The sequence below is a fragment of the Pleurodeles waltl genome, chromosome 11, assembly GCF_031143425.1.
Source record: "Pleurodeles waltl isolate 20211129_DDA chromosome 11, aPleWal1.hap1.20221129, whole genome shotgun sequence".
NCBI classification, from domain to species: domain Eukaryota; kingdom Metazoa; phylum Chordata; class Amphibia; order Caudata; family Salamandridae; genus Pleurodeles; species Pleurodeles waltl.
Window position 1 is genome coordinate 745,119,483 of NC_090450.1, and position 24,207 is coordinate 745,143,689.

A 24,207-nucleotide genomic window follows, 5' to 3' on the forward strand; every position below is an offset into this window, starting at 1 on the left:
CATCCAAAAACACATACATACACTCATACATATAAGCAGCAACATTCAACTGGCTGTCATTTTCTCTTAAGTGTTTGTGTTATCTATTCATTCATGCATAATTTTATGGTAATTTTACCATAGTATCCTGCTTTATGAGGATTTTTTGTTGCATAATGTATTGATGAGGCTATTGGCTGTGTAGGCTGTTTGGCGTGAGAGGGTAGATCGTACAAGGAAAGAGAGGAGAGGCTTGACCGGTTTCTGTACATACACCATCTCACACGGAAGGCCCTCTTTCTTTGGAATCTACAATGCTCTCTATAGGCACACCATCATCTTAGGGGGTCTAGTGGCTGTTGTTCTGCCAGGTAGAGATGTGATCCCACATCACAGGTGTGGCCAATGTGCTCTCTTGAAACTGATTGTGCTCTTTACTAAGCGTATGCTGTAAAATTAGAGGAAGATAAAACATTCTGTTTCGCCCATTGAACTGGCAGATTTTTGGTCACTCCACATTACTCTTTAATGCTGAGTTCTGGGCAAAATCCACCAATTGCCGCATGGAGGAAATTTTCTTTCATAAGGCTCCAGAATATGCAAGCTGGAGTGCGAGATTTGGTGTCCCCTAGCAAGATTTTCTAACACAGGCTTTTGCCGGCGTTCGTGAGCGGTCGTGGTCAAAGGGCTCCCAATCAAGTAAATTTGCTGCTGCTCACGTTCTTCTCAAGTAGCAGCAAAATCAACTCGAATGGTAGTGCGCTCTTGAGCAAAACATGGTGCCGTTAGTGCTGACTTTCAGTGCTGCTTGCGCTACCAGCACTAAATTACAGCACAAGCACCATATTTTCTGCCCATTTGTGGAATTCCACAGAATCTCACAGCTTTTTTATGTAATCCAGCGTGATTCCGCAAAGTGAAAATCCATAAGATCCACCAACCCCTACTTAAAATACATAAATAAATGAATTCCATTCAGTTTGATGCTGGTTTAAAAGTGGATGCTTTGTTCTCTGTCTCTGCAGTGATTTCAGTGGCATTAATTATGTTTCTGTTGCTTGCCTTTGCTACATGGTGCTGCACAGTGGTATTGAGCACTCTAATCCACAAACCCTGATATTTCACCTAACTGAGAGCCATATGATAAAAATCAGGACAAAGCAGTAACAAGCATTGGCAAAGCCAATAGACACGGTGTTGATCGCAAAACGTTTGTTAATTTTTGTTTTGTCATGATTTTCGTAAAACTTTATTTGTCAGGAAACATCTGGGCCTTCATCAATCTGAAAAGAGACATTGGCTAAAGGCTAAAATGTTGTTTTGGGGTTAAAAAATCAACATATTGCAATAGTACTTCCTGACACTGAAGGAAACTACTTTGGTTGAGGATGTGCCTCTTGTGAAAGGGCAACAACCGTAATTCATAGTGACGCAAGCCAGTGTCTGAAGTGGGCTGACACATTGCCCGTTAATGCATGCTGGCACGGGTGAAAGAAAAATGTGAATGACATAAGCACAGATTAATGGATGACGTCTGGCTGAAAACCCCTAAAAGTAACTAGGTTATACACATAATGTTAGTAAAATCAAAAGGTCTTGGCTAACACAAACATAAAAAAGTCACTCAGTGTGCATTGTCTGACAGGCTCTTGCTTACGAGAAATGAAAGAAAGAGGAAAGAATGGAAGAAAGAAGGAAAGAAGTAAAGAAAGAACAAAAGAAAGAAGGAAAAATAAATAAAGACAGAGAAATAAAGAAAGAAAGGAAGAAAGAAAGGAAGAAGGAAAATAAAAGAAAAGCTAGAGCAACCTTAGGAGCTCATATTCAGAGTTCATGTGAGCTGCTGGTATGGTTTCAAAAAGCAACAGTCAGATAAACAAAAGCCATGTCAAAAGGAATTTACAACAGAATTTGGCAGGAGAAAGGAACTGGTAAAGCTGGAATGTGTCCTGGGCTCACATCTGGTAGAAAGCAGCCTGCTATTTCTGTTGTAGGTCCCACATTTAGTTTTCAATGTATTTTTTTTTTTTAACTTGACACCTTTCTCTAATGGTGAGTTTTACATATGTTCCTTGAACACAAGATATATGCCACATACACATTTATTCCTGGTAGGCATTGTCGCCCTGTAGTCTGCTCATTTAGTTCCACGGTCTTACAACTAGAATGCAATGCCCCTGTTATCTTTTCTATGTGCTGCTAGGAGACAACTCTTTCCTCCCAGACTAACTAAAGATGCCATTCTGCACCTTTGGCACAGTACAAGAAGGATAGTGTTTTATTATATAAACAGCATCCATGCTTGGCTTGATGAGAGGTGCACTTTGCGCCGAGGTTACCATGGAACTCTTGTGAAGAGTGGCTAAGATTCAGTCCTGCTGATGCTGACCTTCATCCTAAGAACGCAGATAGCCATACAGAGAAGAGTGTGCAGGCTGCACACTTAGATGGGTGATTTGTTTAACAGTATGAGGCCAGCGTCCTGTCATGTAATACCATGGTATGGGGGTTAGATGATTTCAACAGGTCTGGCAGATTGGTACTACTACTGTGCTCTCCCTGGTGTAGAGGTTCTAGTGAGAAATAGGGGTAGCATTAGTAACAATTAACATGGTTGAATTTTTTGAATTTTTCACCATTCTAATAATGCCTGCTACAATGATGTGTCTCATCTGCTCAATATTCGCAGCTCATGTCTTATTTACAAGAATAAGATCCTTTTCAATAAATGTTTGAAAATATATTTTCGTATCTTTTCTTGTGACACCTTGGGCATGCAAAAGCGATGAACAAAAGGGTTGAATCTGTTTCCACAAATTCCTTGGGAATCGGAGTGGCCATGTTTGAGATTACCAACAGCATCTATTACCCTGAAAGGTTAGGGGTTTAGATGTGGTAGTGTGAGATAGCCTAGTAAACCAACATTTACTGATGATATAAGTAGACTAATTCTTTATATAGTCTTACTAAATTCAAGAAACTGTATAACATTACATCAGGCTCTACAAGCAAAGGCAACACTAAAGTAAAAATAAAGGCAACAACACTGACACTGAAGGGAGCTACAATGTGTGTGGATATGCTCTGTGTGAAAGGGCTAAATCCAGTTACTCAAAGTGAAGTCAGCCAATGGTTGAAGTAGGGTGACCCATTGCCCAATGATGTATGCTGTAGTGGGTGGAAGAAAATGTGAATGAGACAACAACATATCGATGGATGTAGAGAGGTGACTGAAAGCCATGGCAAGTAAGTATATTATACATTTTAGTAAAATCAAAAGGTCTTGGCTAACACCAGACCTAAAAAAGGCAAACCACAATGAAAGTCTGTTTACCTATGGTGTTTTGTACTCAATACATCAGCCCTAGCCCAAACAGAAAGGATGGATCAATACATTTCTTCAGGGATGGGGAGCAGGAGACATTAATATGAAGGACACCTCCAAGTGCTTAATGGATAATTATGATGAGGACCTGGCAGTTCTGGACTGGCAATTTTACCACTCTGGTATTTTCTGAGTTGTTGTAGACTAGGCAGTTTCCCTAGGTGGATGAGTTGTCGTGACCCAACCGTGAAATGCCTCATTCTAGTCATCAATATCTGCAGTGTGGGGCAGAGTTGAACGTTTTTGCTAGTCCAGTCTTGGATCCTAAATGAAGCAAAGTATGAGGGAGCACACAGAGACAAAAGATGATGATATGAATAAATCACATTTCTTAGATGGGTTTTTTAAGGGAGAAAATGAATACTATATGACCTTAAGCTGCTGGTAGTCTTCTTGCACCAGCTGTGGGGCATTTTCTGTATTTTCCTAGCTAGCCACTGCATCTTTTACATGCTGATCCTGGACAGGAAAAACATGGTGACCCGGACATCTGAAAGAACACGGTAAATAGGATAGACCTTCTAATGTAATCTCATGGAAAGTGGTTCTGCTGTGGGAAACCAGGCATTTGCCACATCTTTGAGTGAGACAATGAAAGCAAAAGTGGCGCAGATGAGGAGCAACCAATTTCTGTCAGTCGCCCAGCTCTAGATAATTTAACTGACCCCCTAATCCTGAGCTCTGAATGTGATGTATAATTCTAAAAGCTACATGAATAGGTAACGTCAAACATGCAGTACTTGGAATCTGACCACTCTCAGTACTATTATGACAATGGTCTATGTATTTTTGTTGATTTTCAGGCACATTCACCTGATGTTCATTGGCACCTTTAAAACAGTTTCCTTGGCAGCTGTTTAACTTCACTTCCGCTTTCCTAGGATTCCACCATGCACTTCTTTTATTCATGTCTTTGGCGGAGACACACACCTTCATAAACTCTCTGGAGACTGCATAGGAAGAAAGCATTTTTATGAATCTAAGTGCTGATGTGGTCATCTCTCTCCTCTAATAAAGCACTCAAATTCTACCTAGCCAGTATCGTTCACGGTATGACCATTTCCTCAAATCACTGTCCAATCAGTGTCCTGACCACAGAACAGTGTACACAGAAGGATAAAGTACGGGTTCTCTACATCTCTCTTGCAATGCCACGTTGCGTGGATGAGGTCAGTATTGATGTTGTAGTCTCTTTGACATCTGGAACTGAAAGTAGAAGAGATTAGCACAGATACCCCCAATGCCTTTCTGTCACAGGAAGAGATCAGGCTTGGTACCTCGGTCTCACAGTTAACCAGAGAGCAATACTGACTCATCCTTGCCTCTCCTGGACTTTTTCTGCCTGATGAAAACATTGTTTTGGCACAGATGACTCTTTATAAACTTCACAATGTGTGGTAAAATCTTGTTAATAAAATAGCACTACCTGAAGAACAGAATATTCATGGCATACCTAGCCTCTTTAATCATTTTGCACTGCCTGAGAAAGATTAGAGTTGGTGTTTTCAGTTTCTTTGGCTATGACATACTTTCTGAGGAAGAGGTCAATGTTGATACATAAATCTCACTGGCATCTTGGCTCTGCCTGAAGAAAAAGAGATTAATGGTGTCATTTTAGTCTACCTGGAAATCAGGCACTGCCCAGGTAAAACAATTGCTTTAGTTGCCCAGTTTCTTTGGCCTGTTTGAGTTTGAATTTTAGTTTCTTCTGGCCTCTTTGAGTTTGAGAAGTTGAACAAAAATCATTACATTCAAGAACCAATAGGGCTCCCCAAATCAGCACAATATATTTTGGCGTCATCAATATAGGTAGGACATGTTCATATAGTTACTGGTGAAACAGCTCCTAAGAAGATAAAAGGTATACATATATAATTTCAAAAAGAGGAGGGCAACCATTCTTAGGGCCTGATTTAAATGTTGGTGGGAGGCCAGTCGCCAGGGTGACAGAGTGACTTATTCCATCCCCATGACAGAGGTGCAACCCACCAAATTAAGAAATCTCCACTGGCCTAGTGGCCATTTCTAGCATTGGCAAGAACCATCGTCAGGGCAGTTCCTGTCAATGCTTTGTAAGCTTGAGGGATGGCTCCATTAAATAACGAAGTCATTGAGTTAACTTAAAATGTTGTTTGTATTTTCAAAAATAAAAAAAAACAAAATGGGATCTACTTTTTGGAACAAAAAAATAATGCCCCCTTTGCCATGGAAGTTTCAATGCCCCTTACCACCCCTTTTTTTCTGGCAGTTAAGGGCATTGAAAATTGGCTCTATGTCTTGCCATCTAAATTAGGTGGGCAGATATGCAGCCAAACCTCCGATCGCCCTTACTCCATCAGGCCACCGGAGAGATCTGACCACGGGGAAGACAAAGTGGCCTCCATCATTGTCAAACCTATGCTCTGACTGATTCTAAATCGATGGAGCAGCCATAATGTTGGCAAGGAGGGAACTCCCTCGCTGTTGCGACGGAGTTCTCTCTCCATCAATGTCAAGATTTAAATCAGGACCTCAATCTTTTTGTAATGAATTGACATTGTTTTGTTCAACTCAAATAAAGAAAGAATGTAAAAACTGGTTTGAATAAACCTGTGACACACACACAAAGTTTTAAGATACAAACAGTGCAATGAAACAACTCATGGGGTAAACTGGATACATAGATCAGGATATAGGATACAGACATAACACACAGATAAGGCCTTTAAAAAGAAAGGACACGTATAACAGAAATTATATGTAAAAATATTCATTACCTAAATCTTATAGCACAAACATACATCAAGAATACATATAGAATAAGAATGTAGTTTCTACTAGCACACTAAGGAAACAAGTAGGGGACACAAAAAGCACATTGACAGAATAAAATTGATACACATGCATATATTTTGATGTTCACTTTGGACACAGATAAAGATTCTGGTAATTAAGATAACATATATGTACAAGGCTGTGTACAAGGCATGATAGATATACAATGAATGATGAAAGAGTAGACAATGTGCACTAATATATGAATGAACTGCACAAAATCCGGACAAACACCATACAAGGGCTAAACACACTTGGTTTCACGCTCAGCTGTTACCAAACAATATGCAACAAAACCGTGTTTGAGACATCTTAGGTACATTTACCTAAATCATACTGATTTTGGAAGTTTGGGAGATGGAACTAATAATAGATATTTGAGTTTGCTTCATGTGACAAAACACCTGTACATTGACACTAGCCATTAGAAAAGAGAGGTACAAAGGCTTTCAACAGAAGAGAAAAGCAGAGAAGAACGGATGACTTTGAAACCAGGCATGTAGATGATTTGTCTTGACACACAAAAATACACAATACCTTTTTCTCCTTGCAAGAAATATGCAAGGTGCAATACTACAAACATCATTTATATCAAACAGAAAAGGAACATGTGAAAGTCTGAATCTATGTAAAGGAAAATACGTCAAAATCCTAAGTACATTAGAAAGAGGCAAACTAATTTGAGGTTAGCACGCATAATTTGCACACAGACCATCACCAAACTCAGGCAACACATTTCATTTCCAGGCTAAAAGCAAAAGACAAAGATAGTGTAACACATATAAAATACAGGCATAATCACCAGGCAGGAAATATATAAAAAGTACCCAACAAAAGAGTAGTACCGTCTTAAACTATCCAAAATAGGCATACGTGGCTACAGGGCCAGAAGCCATGCACAGTAACGACAATTAAGTTATAATACCATATAAGTGATCAAATGTATTAACATTTTCAGTTGACTTTTTCTCTATCACCAAATCGTGGAAGTCAATGGTAATCGACACCAAGAACAAACTTGTCTTATATTTGTCATTCTCATTGCATTTCATAATCTACTACGAACATGCCTCCTTTTGCGATGACGCTGCCATTTTGGATGATCACCTACATGTGGGTGATGCTTGACTGAGATCTGGTCCAAGAGCCTTCCCGGGGGGAAGCCACCATTGACATGAGTGACTATAGAAAACACAAAATTTTAGTCAAATAGAATTGATTTACTTTCCATATTCATCACTCACCCTGCCTGAACAACCTCAACAACGCCACCACCAATAACCACCACCACAGTAGCTCTGGAGAACCTTAACCCAATGGGAGCAGCAGAAAAGGCTTGCGACAGGACCCATAGAAGAATGGCCATCCGATGGCCTGAAACATGGCTGTTGGCATATGTGACTTCATGAAATGTCCCTTTTTCAAGGAATTAAGTTTCACAATAGCTTAGGCTCAATGGGATCGCTCCACATTGAACATATCATAAATACATGTCAATTTGTCTTTTAGTCATATTTAGAAAAACAATTTAAAAAAGTAATTCCATGTCTGTTTAGTGACTGCATACACATATAGTAGAAAAAAGCAGGAAGTTCTAGCGTATGGAAACAATGATATTGTTTTCTCATCTATCCTATTTGAGAAATTTCACATTTGTCTGTGAACACCGGCTGACTAATGAGTAGGAGGAGGCATCAACATAAGAGTCCCAATTCTCAAGGCCTTCCACCATCCAAGGGTAAAGCTTCATACAATAAATCAAAAGTTGCCCCTAACATGAACAGTCCATGGCACAGATGTTTATAAGGAACACAGGGTGACTGTCTACAGATTGGTTCAACATAAATTCAAGACAATATTCCATATTGTATTCATTCCATCCTAAGAATATTTTACAAATTAATGACCCAGTATCTTCGAAGTTCTTATTGAATCTGTCTCAAACATGTACTTGGATTGATTAAATACAAGGAATCCTGGACATGCTGGCTGGAAGGACGAGAACTCCTGGTCAACGTAAAGTTTAGAGTATAGGTCAGTTTACAGCCCGGGCTGAGGCTGCATAGTAGAATAAAGAGACAAATTTGTAGAGGTTCTTCCAGATCAAATCAATATACATATGTCAACATTTTTTGAGATGGGATATATTCCCAAACTCTTCTGAGAATCGCTGGAAAATAAGGATATACTTTCGGGGTTTCTCTTTGCTCTTGTAATTTTATTCAAGTTAGAAGATGTCCAAGATAACGGGTGATGTGCGGCACCCTGCAGAAATGCAGATTATGAGCCATATTTATCCCTTTTGATATTTATTTCATGACAATACACTATAAAGATGGTCATTTAATAAATACATATAGAGTGACTGTGTTAATGACATCTTCTTAATCACTATAAGTAAAAAAGAGATGACACTTACCAGTAGGCAAACGGATTGCCCTGGTGGAGACGCCCAGCCATTTTCCCAGTGTGTGTAGCACTCAGAAGAAGCCACATTGCACAAGGAGCCAATATCACTGACTCAGGATGTGAAGGACTACCGGGCCTCTCCACTGGTTCATCTGGAGAACTGTGTGAAGTATCTGCAAACCCTAGTAACAGTGTGTTGTCCTCCTCATCTGCAGTGTGACTGGAGGGACTTGTGCTGCCACGACATTTGGTGAATCTAGCAAGAATCAATCAAGTCACTGTAACGGAGGATGTGATTAATGACCCTGTACCGAAGAAGATAATCCTCTGACTAAGCTTGCCATGCTGCTTTCTCTCAGAGGCCCAATAAGAAGGAAGGACATGGTCCATGGCCCTGCTCCCACTGATGAAGACACTGACTGTGCAAAGTGTGAGTGCAAAGATTGCACCACCAGTATCTGCACTGAGCTGCTTCCCAGGCCTCAAATAAAAAGTCTGGGAGATTGTGGGGTCATTATAAGTTCGGCAGGCAGCGCTGCCGCCCACAGAACTTATTGCTGCCACTTCACTGTCAGTGCGGTGAAGCCCCCGCCAGCCCTATTAAGATTTTCCTGCTGGGCGAAAACAGTGTTTCCACCTGCCAGCCCAACGGGAGACAGGGCCTTTACATTGACGTCGGCTCCACTCGGCGGGTGCAGCAGCACCCGTCGCGTATTTCACTGCCCGTAATATGGCTGCTCACCATGTGACTAACCACATGGTACTTAGCTACCATTTGCGGGCCCTGCAACGTCAACCACTGTTTGCGTGCAAGTGTGGGGCCAGCGTAAGCTGAGTGAGGTAGCAGAGGAATTAAATGGAGATGGCTGTTTTGACTGCTAGAGTGAATACTTACTGCAGACCATGCAAGGGAAGCCTTGTATCACATCATATTGTTGGGTATGGGTCTTTGAAAAATTCATCCCCATTTCCTGACCATTAGTAGCACAGTGGTGATGCCATGCAACTAAGGAACACTGTAAAGGTCAAAGCAACGATGGACAGGTAAGTGAGAGTGTGTGTGTGTTTTTGATAACTCTAGGGGGCAGTCTGTGCAATTCCAAATTATATTTAAAGTTAATGTTTCAGCTATAAATCATGCTAAGCAACGGGAAACTTGCTGCTTACGTTCCTCCTTTGGTACTAGTGGACATTTGCTGCTAAGGCTGTTATTAGATGACTCATTTTGAGGGATTTCAGCATTTTTATTAATACATTTTGTATGACATTACCAGTACTGCAGTCTCTGTACCCTGATCAGTAACTCTACTGTATAACGAACCTGCATTATCTAGTCTGGAACTGAGAGATCTGTGTATCATTTCATTTTCCAACCCTGCATCTCCCAAATAGATTCCCAGTACCTTAAAATAGAAGAGACTATACATAGAAAGGTCATGATGGGAAAATAACATGTGAAGCACTTTGGAACATTGTAAATTGTATTCCCAGATGTTTTTGTAACATTGCAAAACTTAGACCTTTATCCAATTTAATAAAATAATGCTACAACTGATGCCCTTTTGCTAATGGTATTTGAAGAATGGGTGAACTACGAACACGTAAAAACATCGTTCATTCTTGGCACACTTGAAAGCATTAGAATAGTGTCCATACAGGACCTACACCTTTGTAGAACAGTCTTGGTAAAAAGTGTGTGAAATTAGCCATTTCAGCCCATTTAAAATGTTTGCCAGTGTAAACCCTTTTAAGCTCCCCTTGAGAAATGTGTGCATACCATACATGCTGTCTGTAGCTCTGTGTGGGTTTTAACATCCCTCACCAGGCGCTATGACTCAGCACCTCCCAAACATACCTTCATAGTAGGCTAGCAATCAGTCACTGTAATCAGGCAGTAGCCGCCAAATTACCCATATGCCAGTTTAGTCCTCCTCTCTCTGTTTTCCCATCCATACCCTGAATAGGGAGTGCCCGAGACAGCTTTGCCTGTGGGCAACAAAGATGTTAATATGGTCCTGTTCTGAAGGACTCATTGGTAATCCATACCAACCTAAACCTGTTGCACTGTGGTACGGTCCTTGACATTGGGAATAATTTCTCTGGGCAGCAGGAGCAACAGGTTGTCGAGGGACGTCTTGGATCTACTGGGTCCCACAGGGGTTTCTCACGTTCTTTTTTCAGTTTACAGACACTCTGATTTAGTTTTAAGATGAGTCACGTAATGCAATGCGTGGCGAAAATCTGAAGCTTTGCCTTACACAATTGGTTAAAAATACTATGGTGCTACATTTTTGATGTGGCACATGTCAAGGATTAAGGGTGTGGGCGGTGAGCTCTGCACCGCTGGTGGACCTAAAAGAGTTTTTGGCACTCAGTGCTCCGCTTTGAGCAAGGAGTTTGACCAAAACCTCCCTAGCTCCACCAGCGGAGCAGAGCTCACCACATGCGCACTGCAGCCCAGTTATGGGCCACACAGCGCAAGCGCAGCCACAATGTGCAGGGCAGCAGTGCGCAATCTTGGCCCGATGTCGGCAGCATGGAGCTGCTGCTGGAGCCAGCTCTGGATCCATGGCAGCCCCGCCAGCACCCATGGAGCAGAAGGCAAGAGCCACGCTGCTGGGAAAGAGGAGCCCGATGGGAGGACCCAGGTAAAACCTTGTTTTTTTATTTTCTTCAGCTTTCGCTGCCTATGGCACAGTCCTGAATGCACCCAATCTCAGAAGCACTAAGCAGGGTCAGGCCTGTCTAAAAAGGGTCGACTCTGCTTAGTGCTTCCGTTATCAGGTGCATTCAGGACAGGGTTTCAGTAGGACATGAGAAAGTGGCACTCTGCCGCTCACTGAACTCCGCCTCCGCAGAATTCAACTGAGTGTTTCATCAACTTACCGGAATTCCACGCAGTAGAACTCCGTGACCTCTGTCCACCCCTACCAAGGATGTCGTCTTCTATGGAGATGGTGTATTGTGTGTTTACGTGACACTAAACCGAATTTACCATTGCCCAAATGCCAGGTTGCACGGATTTTCATGACTTTGGTTGATGTGGCTTTGCATGGAATCCCAGGGGTGTTTGTGTTGTTTTCTCCCCAATGTGACCCCAATGCAGAAACCAAGAAGTGTTTTAGTGGCTCGTGATGCAAAGATATTTAGGGGTATATTTAAAAGCCCCAGGTTCTGCCGGTGCATCTCTTTTTGTGAAGCACCAGTGGTGCACAGTGCAGGCCCATATCTACAAGGCCATCCAAAGCCACTTTACATGGCTTTACATGGCTTCATACATATGGTGTAAGGCATCGCAGCGCAAATCGCTTTGCTGCCTTTCACTGCATCCGGGAGGCGTACTATGGGCATTGCAGTGGCTGTTCCCGTGCAACACCCATGGGTTTTAACGCAATCTCAGATTTACAAGAACCTGTAAACCTGGGAATGTGTCAAAACTGTACGCCTCTCCAGAGCAGGCACAACATGGAGAAATATTTTTACCTCTCCTTGTTGTTTCCTTTTTCTATGTATGCTGCTTTCTGCAGCACACACAGAAATAGGATAATGCCTCTCAGGATTGTTTTTGTGCAGGAAGGCGCCATTTGTTCACAAAAACAATCCTGCCAACAGCACAGACACCCTGCACCATGGTGCAAGGGTGCCTGCGTTGGCACTGGGCAGCAATTGATGCAGCAGCACAGGGGGAAAAGACAGAAACGCACCGTATCTTGTAAGTACGGTGCATTTCTGCCCTTTTTAAATTGCCGTAATTCTGTATCTAAACTTCAGCAATTTTCTAAAAAAATGTTTTATAAATCTTCCAAATTCTGACATAAATAGCTTTGATGCAGGTCTGATAAAAACATGCCACTATAGGTTCTATTGTATCACTGCATTTCGATTTTAGGGCAAAAGGAAGAGATAAGTAGAGTCTCTGCCTCCTTGTCTTTAAAATTATTTGTTTTATTTGAATAAGTTATGAAAATCGCCATTTTAATGCAAAACTGTCTTCCTGTGCAAGATATAGTTCCAATAATTATTTACAGTATCCCATTTCTCAAGATGACAATCCATGCCTCATCCATTGCTAAAATGCAATGCCCTGTTCACAAAAAGATTCCTTGCAGCACTACATGTATTTATTATGTCAGATTTTACTAGCAGGAGGGCAGAAAAATCTGCAGTAGTAAATCCGACATTAAGGGGTTCGAAGTGGTCTTTACAAGGTTGGATTAGCCTTGTAAATTCCTAAAAACCGAAACTTATTAACATTTGTGGATATTCGCAAAATGTGATCAGACTTCTTTCCACTCTAGAAGTAATAATAGCATTCTACTATTTCTAGTAGTAAACCCCACATAAAGGGGTGGGATGTGGGCATCAGAAGGCTGGATTGGCCTATTCCAAATATATCTACATTTATGGACTTTCGCAAATTGTGATCAGACATCTTTCCACCCTACAAATGGTCAGAAAGGAACCCTAGCCGGTGGTCAAAGGCTGGATTACCTCCACCCAAGGGACGGCTCCTCCGGTAAGGCAGAGGAGCATTACCCCCCATTGGTTTTCGAAAATGGAAAAATAAAATGATGATAACGTACATTACGTTATTATCATTTTATTTTTCCTTGTAGAGCGGGGTGGGGCTAGGTTGGAGGAGGGGGCCCGAGGAGGGCTATGAGCACACAAAGTGCGCATATCTTTTTGGCCAGCCATGTTCGGCCTGCCAAAAAGACATGTGCACTTTGCATGTACTCTACCTGGCTGTATAGCACAGACAGGTCGAGAACCTGCCCGGGCTCCCATTCCCAGCCTGAGCAGCGAAGCAAGCCACTCAGACCAATCACGACGATGCTTTCAGCAGCACCGTGATTGGCTGGGAGCCTGTGCAGCCGGAAAGAGGATGGAGGGAAGACAAACGTGTCTCCCCTCGAAGGTAAGTGTTTTTTTTTTTTTTTACCTTTATTTATTTATTCCAACCCCGCCCTCTGTCCCTTTGCGCCCTATCCCATTCCGACACCCCTGTTCAGTGGCAGTCGCCACTGCACCCCCCCTCCCTTTTAAAAAGGGAAGGCGAACATGGAAATTGTTTTCTTAAAGAGGAAATGTATTTCACACTGAAAAAAATAAAAAAAATGCATTTATAAAGCAAGCTCCATTTTTCGTGTGGAAATGTACGTTCTGAACATTTCTACACGTGGGGACAAGGGCACTGGTATGTGTCACATGATAATCCTAGTAGAAGGCCTGGAAACCTGTGCCTGGTGCTGCTTTCCAGTTGTGCTTCTGGGAATGCTTGTATATTAAAAAACACATAAGTACATTCATCCGGGTGGAGTCCAGAAACGTTTGCATTTCAGATGGTGTATGTTTTTGTCATAAACCTCAGAAAGCTGAGCGCAAACTGCATGAAAAGCTGACATTAGCAAACTGCCGTACCTAAATAGCACAGAAAGGGCAATATGCAGACTGGCATTAATAGAAATCTGGCAGTTCAAATCAGGCACACGCTAGTTTCTGCCAAGGCCTTTGGTGTAACCATGCACTATACATGCCTTTTTTAGAAGGAGGACAGGATCTGTGCCATGCAGCTAAGCAGAGAAACATCTAAGCAGCTAAGCAGAGAAACATCAACATACTGTGTGATGCAGCAGCACCAGATCCACATTGTGAAAAAGGTGACAATGCCCTTACCTGCCACACATTGAGCCTCTTCCCCTGTCCACATGCCATTAGAATGACATGTTCTCTCCGAAGACCCCATTAAGATATAGCCTTCATTGCAGGCAAATTGAACGCTCTTGCCTTCCAGGTAGGTCGTCCCTCGCTTATTTCCGTTTTTGGGTGCAGCCAGCCATCCACACGATTTCACTGGAAGGAGACACAGAAGAGGTGTTTTGGCAACAGAATAGAATGCTGTCTGATCTAGAAAAGTAAAAAAGTGGTACCCTGCACCTTCTTTCCTACCCCTCACCTTCACTTCACTGTCTAAAAGTCTTGCATGAAGAGCAAGTGCCAACTACAGTTATTAGTACAACTTTAAAACAGTCTTACTCTATATAGCTGTATCGAAAGGTGGGATACATGAACTCGACTGAATTCAGTGAATAGGTTCCAGCCACCATTGTTTAAAGTTTGCAGAGTTGCAATGTTAATGAAAGCCTCTACTCTTCTCAAACATTAAATATGAGATTGTTTAGTATTTAACTCTGACCGAATTTGTTTTGTCAGGGATTTTCTTAGAATGGATTTCGTCCATTTTAAGAACTGTCTTCAAACTTTGAAAAAGGAAATGGCATAAAAAGAAACCAGGATGCACAGCATACAAACGTTATACAGTAGTGAAAGAGGCAAATAAAAGGTTGCACATTCGTTTGGTTTCAACAAACAAGAAAAGGTCCCCATTCACTGTACACCCTAGCTGCTTTAAGGAACATATTGGCTGCAGTTACATTTTACTTGCATTTCACTAGATCATGTAAAAAGTGCACCAGTGTACAGCTCTGAAAAGTAAGAGAGAGAGTCAAAGAAGAGATATTGATGATATAAAAGTAGTGATTCAGTTGCAATATCGACAGAATTTAAGTGGCTTAGAAGCAGTGGCCTCAGTCTCGGTGTCAAGGCGGGCAATAGATTTTGAGACTGGTGTTCCCCTAAGTTCAAACACCTTTATGCATATTTTGGCTCCACAAATGTCTCCTAGTATTACCTTAGGGAAAGCGCTCTGGCAAAAACTGGGTTGAAATCGTAATTTTCAGGTTTGACAGTTAAACACCATCTCAGGTTGTGCCTTATATGAAACCAAGATGGGGAATGTTGGAAATGTATGATGTCCTTGAGGAATATCACCGTCATGGCCTTACCTGGTTCCAGGCTTCCAACTAGCTTCTGATGACGTTGGTGAGAGATCTTAGTGGCATTTCCCACTTCTAGGCTCCTGGTACCGAGGACATCAAACCTACAGAAATCATCATTCTGGCAGAGCTCATGCATGGATGTTGTAAGGGGGTCATTGGGATCCTCATCAACAGTAAATACTGGTTGAAAGTCGGTGTCATGCTTGGTTTGGTAAAGTTCAATCAGGTGCTGGGAGTCATAAGTGAAGAGGGAACTTTCGTTGGTGACAGACCCTGAAAGAGAAAGCAAAAAAGTATTTCTATTGTGGGCTTGTATTACAAACCACAGTTGGGTCAGGTAATGTACACAGGGCATAAAAAAGGTCTGTTCCTCTGTCATGCTCAAATGATCTAACATGTTTACAATAATTCCCAAAATAAAATAGATGCATTATTGAGAGAACCCTTCATTCACATTCATCAAATTCTTCACATGTCTCTGGCATTTCCTTGATCACCAAAAACCTAAGTATCTATTCCAGAACATAAAATAGGGTAGCTCATCATACCCCCAATCCTAAAGTCTCCATCAGGACAGAACCAATGCCTATCTGTGATAGCCTGTTCCATCAGTTGCATCAAAATACTCACTGAGCTTTAACTAGGTCCTCATTATGTACTTGCCTTCTTTGTTCCATCAACTACACTGCACCCTAGGATTGAGAATCTCCTAAGTGAATATATACCTTGTATACCTAAGAGACCTTTGTCATTGACACATCCTGTACACAGGGGCGCCTGGTAGCCTTTGAAAGTGGTGGGGTGAGTAAAGTGCCCCACCGCTTCCCAAAAACAAAATAAATCCCCCCTCCCTCCAAAAGCCCAAAATAAAACACCCGACCCGCCAAAAGCCCAAATAAAAACATAACCATTAACTACAAAATAAAACATAACCACTACACTTACATGTATTACACATTTCTAATAAATAAAATGGTACTTACTCACAAACCTGCGTATCCTCTTCAGTGTTCTTCTGAAGTCTGATGCACGAAGAGCTCCCCTAATCAATCCAGATGCTGCTCTCATGCTGTTAACCAGCATGAGAGAAGCACCAGGATTGGATTGAGCAGGTTGACTGGATGCTCCTTCAGGCCCAGGAGGCCTGTGCTTGTGCAAAGTGTGCAAGTCAGGCTCATTGTCGTAAGCCAGCCGATCACACTGATATGCGTAATTTGGAGGGTGAAGTCAGGCACTGCTCCAGTGGCATGCCTGGGTGAAAAATAAAATGGGAATTAAATCATTTCATTGCCATTTTATTTTTCACATTTTGCGAGTCTCGCGGGGTTGGTGGGTGGTTGACACTCCCCCACCCTCATGAAGAAACCGATGCTGCCTGTACACCTCCTGGGAGATTTATTCCATTACTCATCATATGACAGTTATTCTAGATGCAGGGCTTTGCTTAATCTATGATAGCTGCATTCTTAACAAGTTATGAAGAAGCTCCTGCTGCCCTATGTGGAAACTGCCCTAGTATCTACGAGAAGTTGTCTCCAAAGTTGGTGTTGCTTGGTGAAGGACCACCAGATAGCCATCATGAGGTGGAAGATGGCTAAGGATTGTGAGAAAAATGGTGTCGGCCAGAGGCGAGGGAGAAGTTATATATATATATATATATATATATATATATATATATATATATATATATATCTTCGATCAGTCTTCTTGGCGCTTTGATCATGCAACCTGGTCTGGTTACTGGAAGCAGTGAGCTGCAACTTCAGTGTCAGAGATTGCTAAGGGTAGTGAAGAAATAACAGTAGTCACTGAATTTCCAGGGTCAGTCTTTCTTTCAACATTTTGCATTGAAGTCCGATACATCACAGGTCTAAAGCGAGAAGTGTCTCTGGTAACAGACTTTCCAGGGTGCTGGGCAGCAGTCACCAGGTGTCCTTTGATAGATACCACTTGTAATGATTCAGCATCATATGAAGAATCAGATTCATTTTTGCACATCACCCAATCACCTTTTTTTTAAATTTGATGTCCTTTGCATGTTATCACTTGTCAGTGTAAGCTTTTATTTTCTGCTTGTTAACCGAGTCCCTTGTATGAATCATGTTCTCACTCTTGTCACTTTTGAGGGTCCATTGAGGTATCTTTGTCAGCATTGCTCTCTCAAACATCAAAGTCACAGGACTTTCACCTGTGGTTGAGTGATGTGTTAAACGATAAGCTCATAGAGTAGAATTCAGTACTGTTTTCACACTGAGCTTCTCAATAGTTGCACGCTGTACTGCTTTCTTTAGCATACTCATAAAATGCTTAACAAGTCCATTGGCCTGCAGCCACAAAGGTGTACTCTTTTGTTGTTTTACGTTCAGATGCTCTGGGAATGCTTTGAATTTTTTTACTGTTAAAGGGTGGGCTATTATCAGACTTCTCAATGGCTGGAACGCCCCAAATCGCAAAGATGCCATCAAGTTTTTCAGTGACTTGTTTGTGAGTTTTAAATGAGAGCTCTTTAACTAAAGGAAACGGTGAGCACTCAGCAACAATCACCATCAGGTGATGTCCATTGTCCAGAAGACTGAGGAAGTTGATGGCTATTTTCTTCCATGTATGCTTAGGGAGTTCTGACATGTTCAGAGTATATGGAGTAACACTGGTAGAAAGGTAATTGCATACAGTCACTGCTTGTGGGGGCTACACAGGGCTGAGCCATGAGCAGGGGTGGGAGGGGACATTAATAACATGAAAAAAAGAAATTAAAAAAACTTACCTCCATGTCGCACCGTCAATCCTCCGTCATCTCCGCACCAGGTGGGCACAGGCTCCCAGTCTACCCTGCAGCCCATCCTGATGCTGCTCAAAGCAGCGTTAGGATTGACTGGGAGCATCCAGACAGGGCACTCGCAGGCAGACTGGGAGGCTGTGCAAGCTCTCTCCCTGGCAACACAGTGCCTGGCTGGAGAGAGCACACTGTGCATGTGTGTTTGGCCAGCCCGAGACGGCTGGACAAACATACATGCGCACTGAGGGGAGTCCACAGTGCACTACCCTCAGTGCTCGTGATCTCACATGCCCGACTCTTTAACAAGGAAAGGATAATAAACCTAGTTTATTATCCTTTCCTTGTTAAAGGATTTGCCGCGGTTGCTGCTGGCGGGGGGCGATGCTCCTCCACCATAGCAGAGGATCTGCCAATGGTTGCATAAATGACAGTCCTTGAGTTCTTTTTCAACTAGTTTATCTAAGTACGAAACCAAACTCAGTATCTAAGAGCTCTTTTTGTAGTAACAATCCAACCATCTTCTTCGTGAGCCACTTCAATTACTTTCTGTTGAAGACTCTTAACAAAAAGGATTCTCAATTAGTCCTTGACATTTTTGTATTTTTTATATTCACCATCATTGGTGAGATGTTGAGTGTGTCGGTTCCACAACAGATGTGTAATTATGTCCTTCAACTTCAGCATGTCAATATCAGAGCACGTGGCAGTGATAAGCTAAGCTAATGAAATAGCAGCTGGTGTATTTGACTTGATGATGAAATTAATGTACGTTTCAGCTATCTTGAATGGAGTACCGTAACCTTGTATAGGCACTCTGGAAAAGTAGTGAGCAGGATTCTGATCCTTTCCTGGACGATGCACAACCACATAATCATATTCTTGCATTGGAGTCCCCATTGTTCAATGCGAGGAGACATCTTAACTTTTGGGTTGTCAAAGATAAAGCTTGATGATCAGTTACCAGCATGAATGTCCTCCTTACAGGAATATATGGAAATGTTTATAAGCCCATACCACAGCCAAACTTTCTTTTTCAGGTTGTGAGTAAACACATTCTGTTTGGGACAAACTTCTACTAGCACAGGCCACAATATGCAGTCAAGCATTTGGGCATCCACTATGCTGTACAAGGATGGTGTCTAACCTGACCGGCTTACATCCACAACAACCTCTGTATAAACCTTTGGATTAAAGCATGCTATTTCAGTTGCATTGTCAATGGCATGTTTGATCCTCTTGAATCTTCTCTCACCTTCTTGTGGCCATTTAAAAGAAACATTTGTCTTTGTTAACTCTTGTAAAGGAGCACTAACAGTGGCAAAGTATGTATCTTGTACAAAAACTGTCCATGCCAAGAAAAGAACGTACCATTGAAGCATCTTGTGGGGGATCAGCATTTGGAAGAGTGTTTACTTTTGCAGGATCAGGTGTCATACCCCCATCAAAAAAGATATGGGCAAAAAAAATCAGTGTTGTCTTGTTGAACTCTGAAATATGGCCAAACTGGTGGCAAGTGGCATCGTGGCAGCTGCACGCTTGACTTTTCTCAGTTCATGGGCAGTTATTTTGCGCCTTGGTTTTTCCACACGCTTCTTGCGACCCTGTTGACTATTTTGAATGAAACGCTTGATTGTTCGATGATCACGCTTCAGAAGCTTTGCAATTTTAAGAGTGCTGCATCCCTCTGCAAGATATCTCACTATTTTTGACTTTTCTGAGCCTGTCAAGTCCTTCTTTTGACCCATTTTGCCAAAGGAAAGGAAGTTGCCTAATAATTATGCACACCTGATGTAGGGTGTTGATGTCATTAGACCACACCCCTTCTCATTACAGAGATGCACATCACCTAATATGCTTAATTGGTAGTAGGCTTTCGAGCCTATACAGCTTGGAGTAAGACAACATGCATAAAGAGGATGATGTGGTCAAAATACTCATTTGCCTAATAATTCTGCACTCCCTGTACTCATTGCATAATCTATTGAGTATCTTTTCTTGGTCACAACAATTCTGGGTCTTTTTTCAACCCAGTTTTCCTTGCATGGTAGCCAGTGTTGGGTGGGTGGGTTCGGGGATTTACACTTACCTCCATATAGGGTAGTATAGCTTCTAATTATCGTTTCTGGGATTTGGCTTAGACTGACACGTATTAGTTGTGAATATAAAAATATATGTGAAAGTCATCCTATTTCCTCAATCTTACAGGCATCAATTTCCAAATACCCATTTTCCCTTCTCCTATTTTCCCCTTTTACACCTTGTGTCGTGTATACAGACTAATGTGTCAATTTCGTCCTACCGTGCAGATACTTATCTCTGCTGTGTGGTGTTCTTATTCAGTGATTTTGGGATAGTGATGTTTTACTTTTTTAAGCGTGAAAGGCGAGATATGAAGCATGGCACACATCCAAAAGCTATTATATAATGTCAGTTAATATGAACTTCCTCAACGTTTAAATTAAATGCAAATGTGCTCTAAAGGACATGACATTGAAACACTCAGTCATAGAGATGCTGTAAGAGACATACTGAGTCTGAGTCTATCGAACTCAGGATAGATCAGTGTGAAAAAAGTATATGTTCGTAATGCAAAGGGCATACTCTTGACATGCATCGGCATACTGAAGCTGTGGTGCAGCTATTCTTTTCCAAATGGCACTCCTTTTCCACCTTCTACGAGCCTGGAAAGACCCAGGAGAATCGTATGTTTTCGTTAAAATTTTGACAAAGGGAAGACAGTGGCGGTGGGTTCAATCTATGCCTCATATGGAAACAAGGCTGAATCTTCTTTTTTCCTCACCTATTCAGAAGTTTTACAGAATTCGACACAGCCAACTTAAATTAGTGAGTGGGGGGACTGGAGCATAACGTGGTGTCCCATCTTGGATAGGTCAGCAAGGTCCGATTTGGCTAGGGGTATTCTCAAGAATGTTATGGCTGATCTTGCACAAGTGGACATCTGGAGATTACTGCACCATAAGGACATGTAACATACTCCTCGGAGTATGATACCTGCACACACATTGGTTAATTCCTGACATTCGACGTGGTGTTATTAGATTTTATTTCTTTTGATATCTTAGGGCCAGATGTAGCAAGCATTTTGCATGGTGAAAACTGCGAAAATCGCAGTTTGCGCCATGCAAAATGCCGTTTGCGATGCTCATTCACAATTTGCGAGTCGGTACCGACTCGCAAATTGTGAATGCGACTCGCAAATAGGAAGGGGTGTTCCCTTCCTATTTGCGACTCGCATCGCTATGCTAAATTGCTTTGTGACCACGAATGCGGTCACAAAGCAATTCGCAGTTACCACCAGTGTCACACTGGTGGTAACCCATTCGCAAAAGGGAAGGGGGCCCCATGGGACCCCTTCCCCTTTGTGAATGTTGCCAAAAAGGTTTCAGAGCAGGCAGTGGTCCAAGGGACCACTGCCTACTCTGAAAAACCGAAACCAAAAGGTTTCGTTATTTTTTTTATTTTACAACTCGTTTTCCTTTATGGAAAACGGGCTGCAAAATAAAAAATAAAAACTGCTTTATTTAAAAAGCAGTCACAGACATGGAGGTCTGCTGACTTCAGCAGGCCACCATCCCTGTGAGTGCAGGGACTCGCTATGGGGTCGCAAAATGCGACACGCCTCAAATATTTATGAGGTGGGTCTTTGCGACCCCATAGCGACTCGCAGAAGGTGTCTGAGACACCATTCTGCATATGGTTTTGTGACTCAGAAATTGCGAGTCGCTCCGAGCCACAATTTCCGAGTCGCAAAACCTAGTTTTGCTACATCTGGCCCTTAGTGTGGTGTTTCTGACCATGCCAGTTGTGTTCTTTAGCTTTCTCGGGCCTGGCATCTCCAGGTATTAAGTTGTGGAGGACGAATACCTGTACTTCCAAGCAGCCTGAAGAGCAGCGCAAATTGCATTCACATTTGGCAGACATTTTGTAGGCCAATTAGGGATTGGTCACATTGGCACAAGTCTTGTGGGTGAAAGAGAAGGCCTCAATGAAAGATGAATTGATGTGTGACTCTTCTCTACTCATAAAAGAGAGCAGAAACACGTTTTATTGGCGGTGAAAGTGAGGGACCATCTATCGAGGTTCTATTCTACTCCACTGGCACCTCTTTTGAAAGCGCAGACCACGGCTAAATATGTATTAATGACTTTTCCAAAATGCATTTAGAGTACACATTGACCTGAATATAATGGAGGCACTCCGACCACAGTGAGAAAGCTGCTTGCTTACTGTCAATTTACCTCCACTGAAGAGAATTCTCATCTGCCATTGCTGCTTTTTAGGATATCAGGTTAATTGAAGGAGTGTGTGAAAGTTCCAGATTTTCCTTTCACGCAATTTTGGAAAAAGTATGCAAAACGGTATGTAATGCAAATCCGTCATTTAGCACAATATTTTAGCATGAAATACATCCTTGTATCCATTTTGGATGCAAGGGTGCATTTTGAGCTACAAAATAGCAGCAAAAACAAGTGCCACCCACAACAGCTGCTCGCATTCTGGTCATTCGCAATGTTCCCGTGCTATACTTTTTGCAACAAAGGCACAGTAATTATGCAACATAGCGCAATGGTGTAATTTCGTGAATTACACGTAACAAGCAACATGCATAACCCAAAATTCCCAAAATTCCAAGAATTACACTGGCATAATTGAATTTTCACCAAGGCCTAGTTGATTGGTGTAAGAGTCAAGTATTACTGATCACCATCAACACACAGGAGCAATTGATTAAACTGTATCTATTCCGGTGAGTTCCCAATTACTTGAAATGTTTTGGCATATTATATATTCAGGGTCTGAAGAATATGGTTCAAGATGATATAATGCCACTACTGCAAAAAACATTGGCAGATTTTTCTAGATGGATCCCTCTGGGTCAGTCTATCTGGGGGGGAGTATAAATGAAAAAGATAAATATTGCAAATTAATTGCAATTGCAATTTTGGCATGTTGGCCTCGGTGGTAACCGGGCCAATCATTCGGGAGATAGCTTCAGCAGTTAAAAGCTTTATTTCAAATAGGCAAGCCAGGGCTCTGACTGTCACAACTATATGCCAAGATCAATTTAGATGGTCTTCGGTTGCCACATATGTATGTTTCTACCTGGAATATATACTAATGCACTTGATCTATGGTTTTCATTTTATGCATTACAACCCAGTATGCCTAGAGATTAAGAAACACATGTTAAATGTAACAGAACTGGTGGATATTCTTTAAATTGATACCCCGGAAACTGTGGTTGTCCTCAATCCCATCATGTACTTCACTTTACAAGTATGTAGAACAGTGCAAGACCTTTTCAAAACACACACAATTATTTATTGAAGCAAGTTTACAGAGGAACACTACATTTTTTAAAACTAGTCAGTGGTGGGTATCCCATGGAATCCAACCTTTGATGACAATCTCCAACTCTACTAATCCCAGTTCGAGGAATGCATGACAGATGTTGCCTAAACCTCAATATTGACAGAATAGAAGTTCTCATCTTTAGCAACAGCTTGTTCTGGTCTACCACCTGTTGGCCAGAAGATCATGGTCCTTCGTCCACACCTACCAATGCTATTTCAAAACCAGAGTCATTTTTACACTCATCATTTTTTCTCTGCCCTTAATGGGCTCAAATATAGCTATTTCCTTCTTTTGAGAGAACATTACAAACTCCTACAAGTCCTCTCTAGAAGCTACCACAATCCATTGTCAAAACTAAACCTATCACGCTTGGATTACTTCAATGCTTCTTGGAATCCTAGCCTATTCCCTACCAGACTACAGTGCATTCAGAATGTAGCTAAATGTCTGATCCATGCAATTAACAGATATACCAGACCCTCCAAACACCTGAAATTCCTTCATTTTCTGCCTGCCCACCAAAGATGCTTTTTCAAACTCTTTGGCTGTGTCACTTAGCTATATCCACAATCTTTTCTCATCACTTGTCTTCCCTTTTCCATTTTTTATCTGCATCTAGAATCATTTGC

General features: G+C 41.8%; 1 protein-coding gene across 3 annotated transcripts in view; it reads right to left on the reverse strand.

Annotated features, from left to right (window-relative positions):
• LOC138266092 (uncharacterized) overlaps positions 1-24,207 on the reverse strand; it is an 896,417-nt gene that overhangs the window by 412,321 nt on the left and 459,889 nt on the right. For 2 of the 3 annotated variants that reach the window (XM_069214468.1, XM_069214470.1), the window contains exons 24-25: positions 15,433-15,699; positions 14,264-14,440 (exon numbers count right to left, since the gene is read on the reverse strand). In XM_069214468.1, coding sequence (XP_069070569.1) covers positions 14,264-14,440; positions 15,433-15,699 — 444 coding nt within the window. Of the gene's footprint in view, positions 1-7,111; positions 7,361-14,263; positions 14,441-15,432; positions 15,700-24,207 lie in introns of those variants that run through there. The other variant, XM_069214469.1, reaches the window with a different exon arrangement.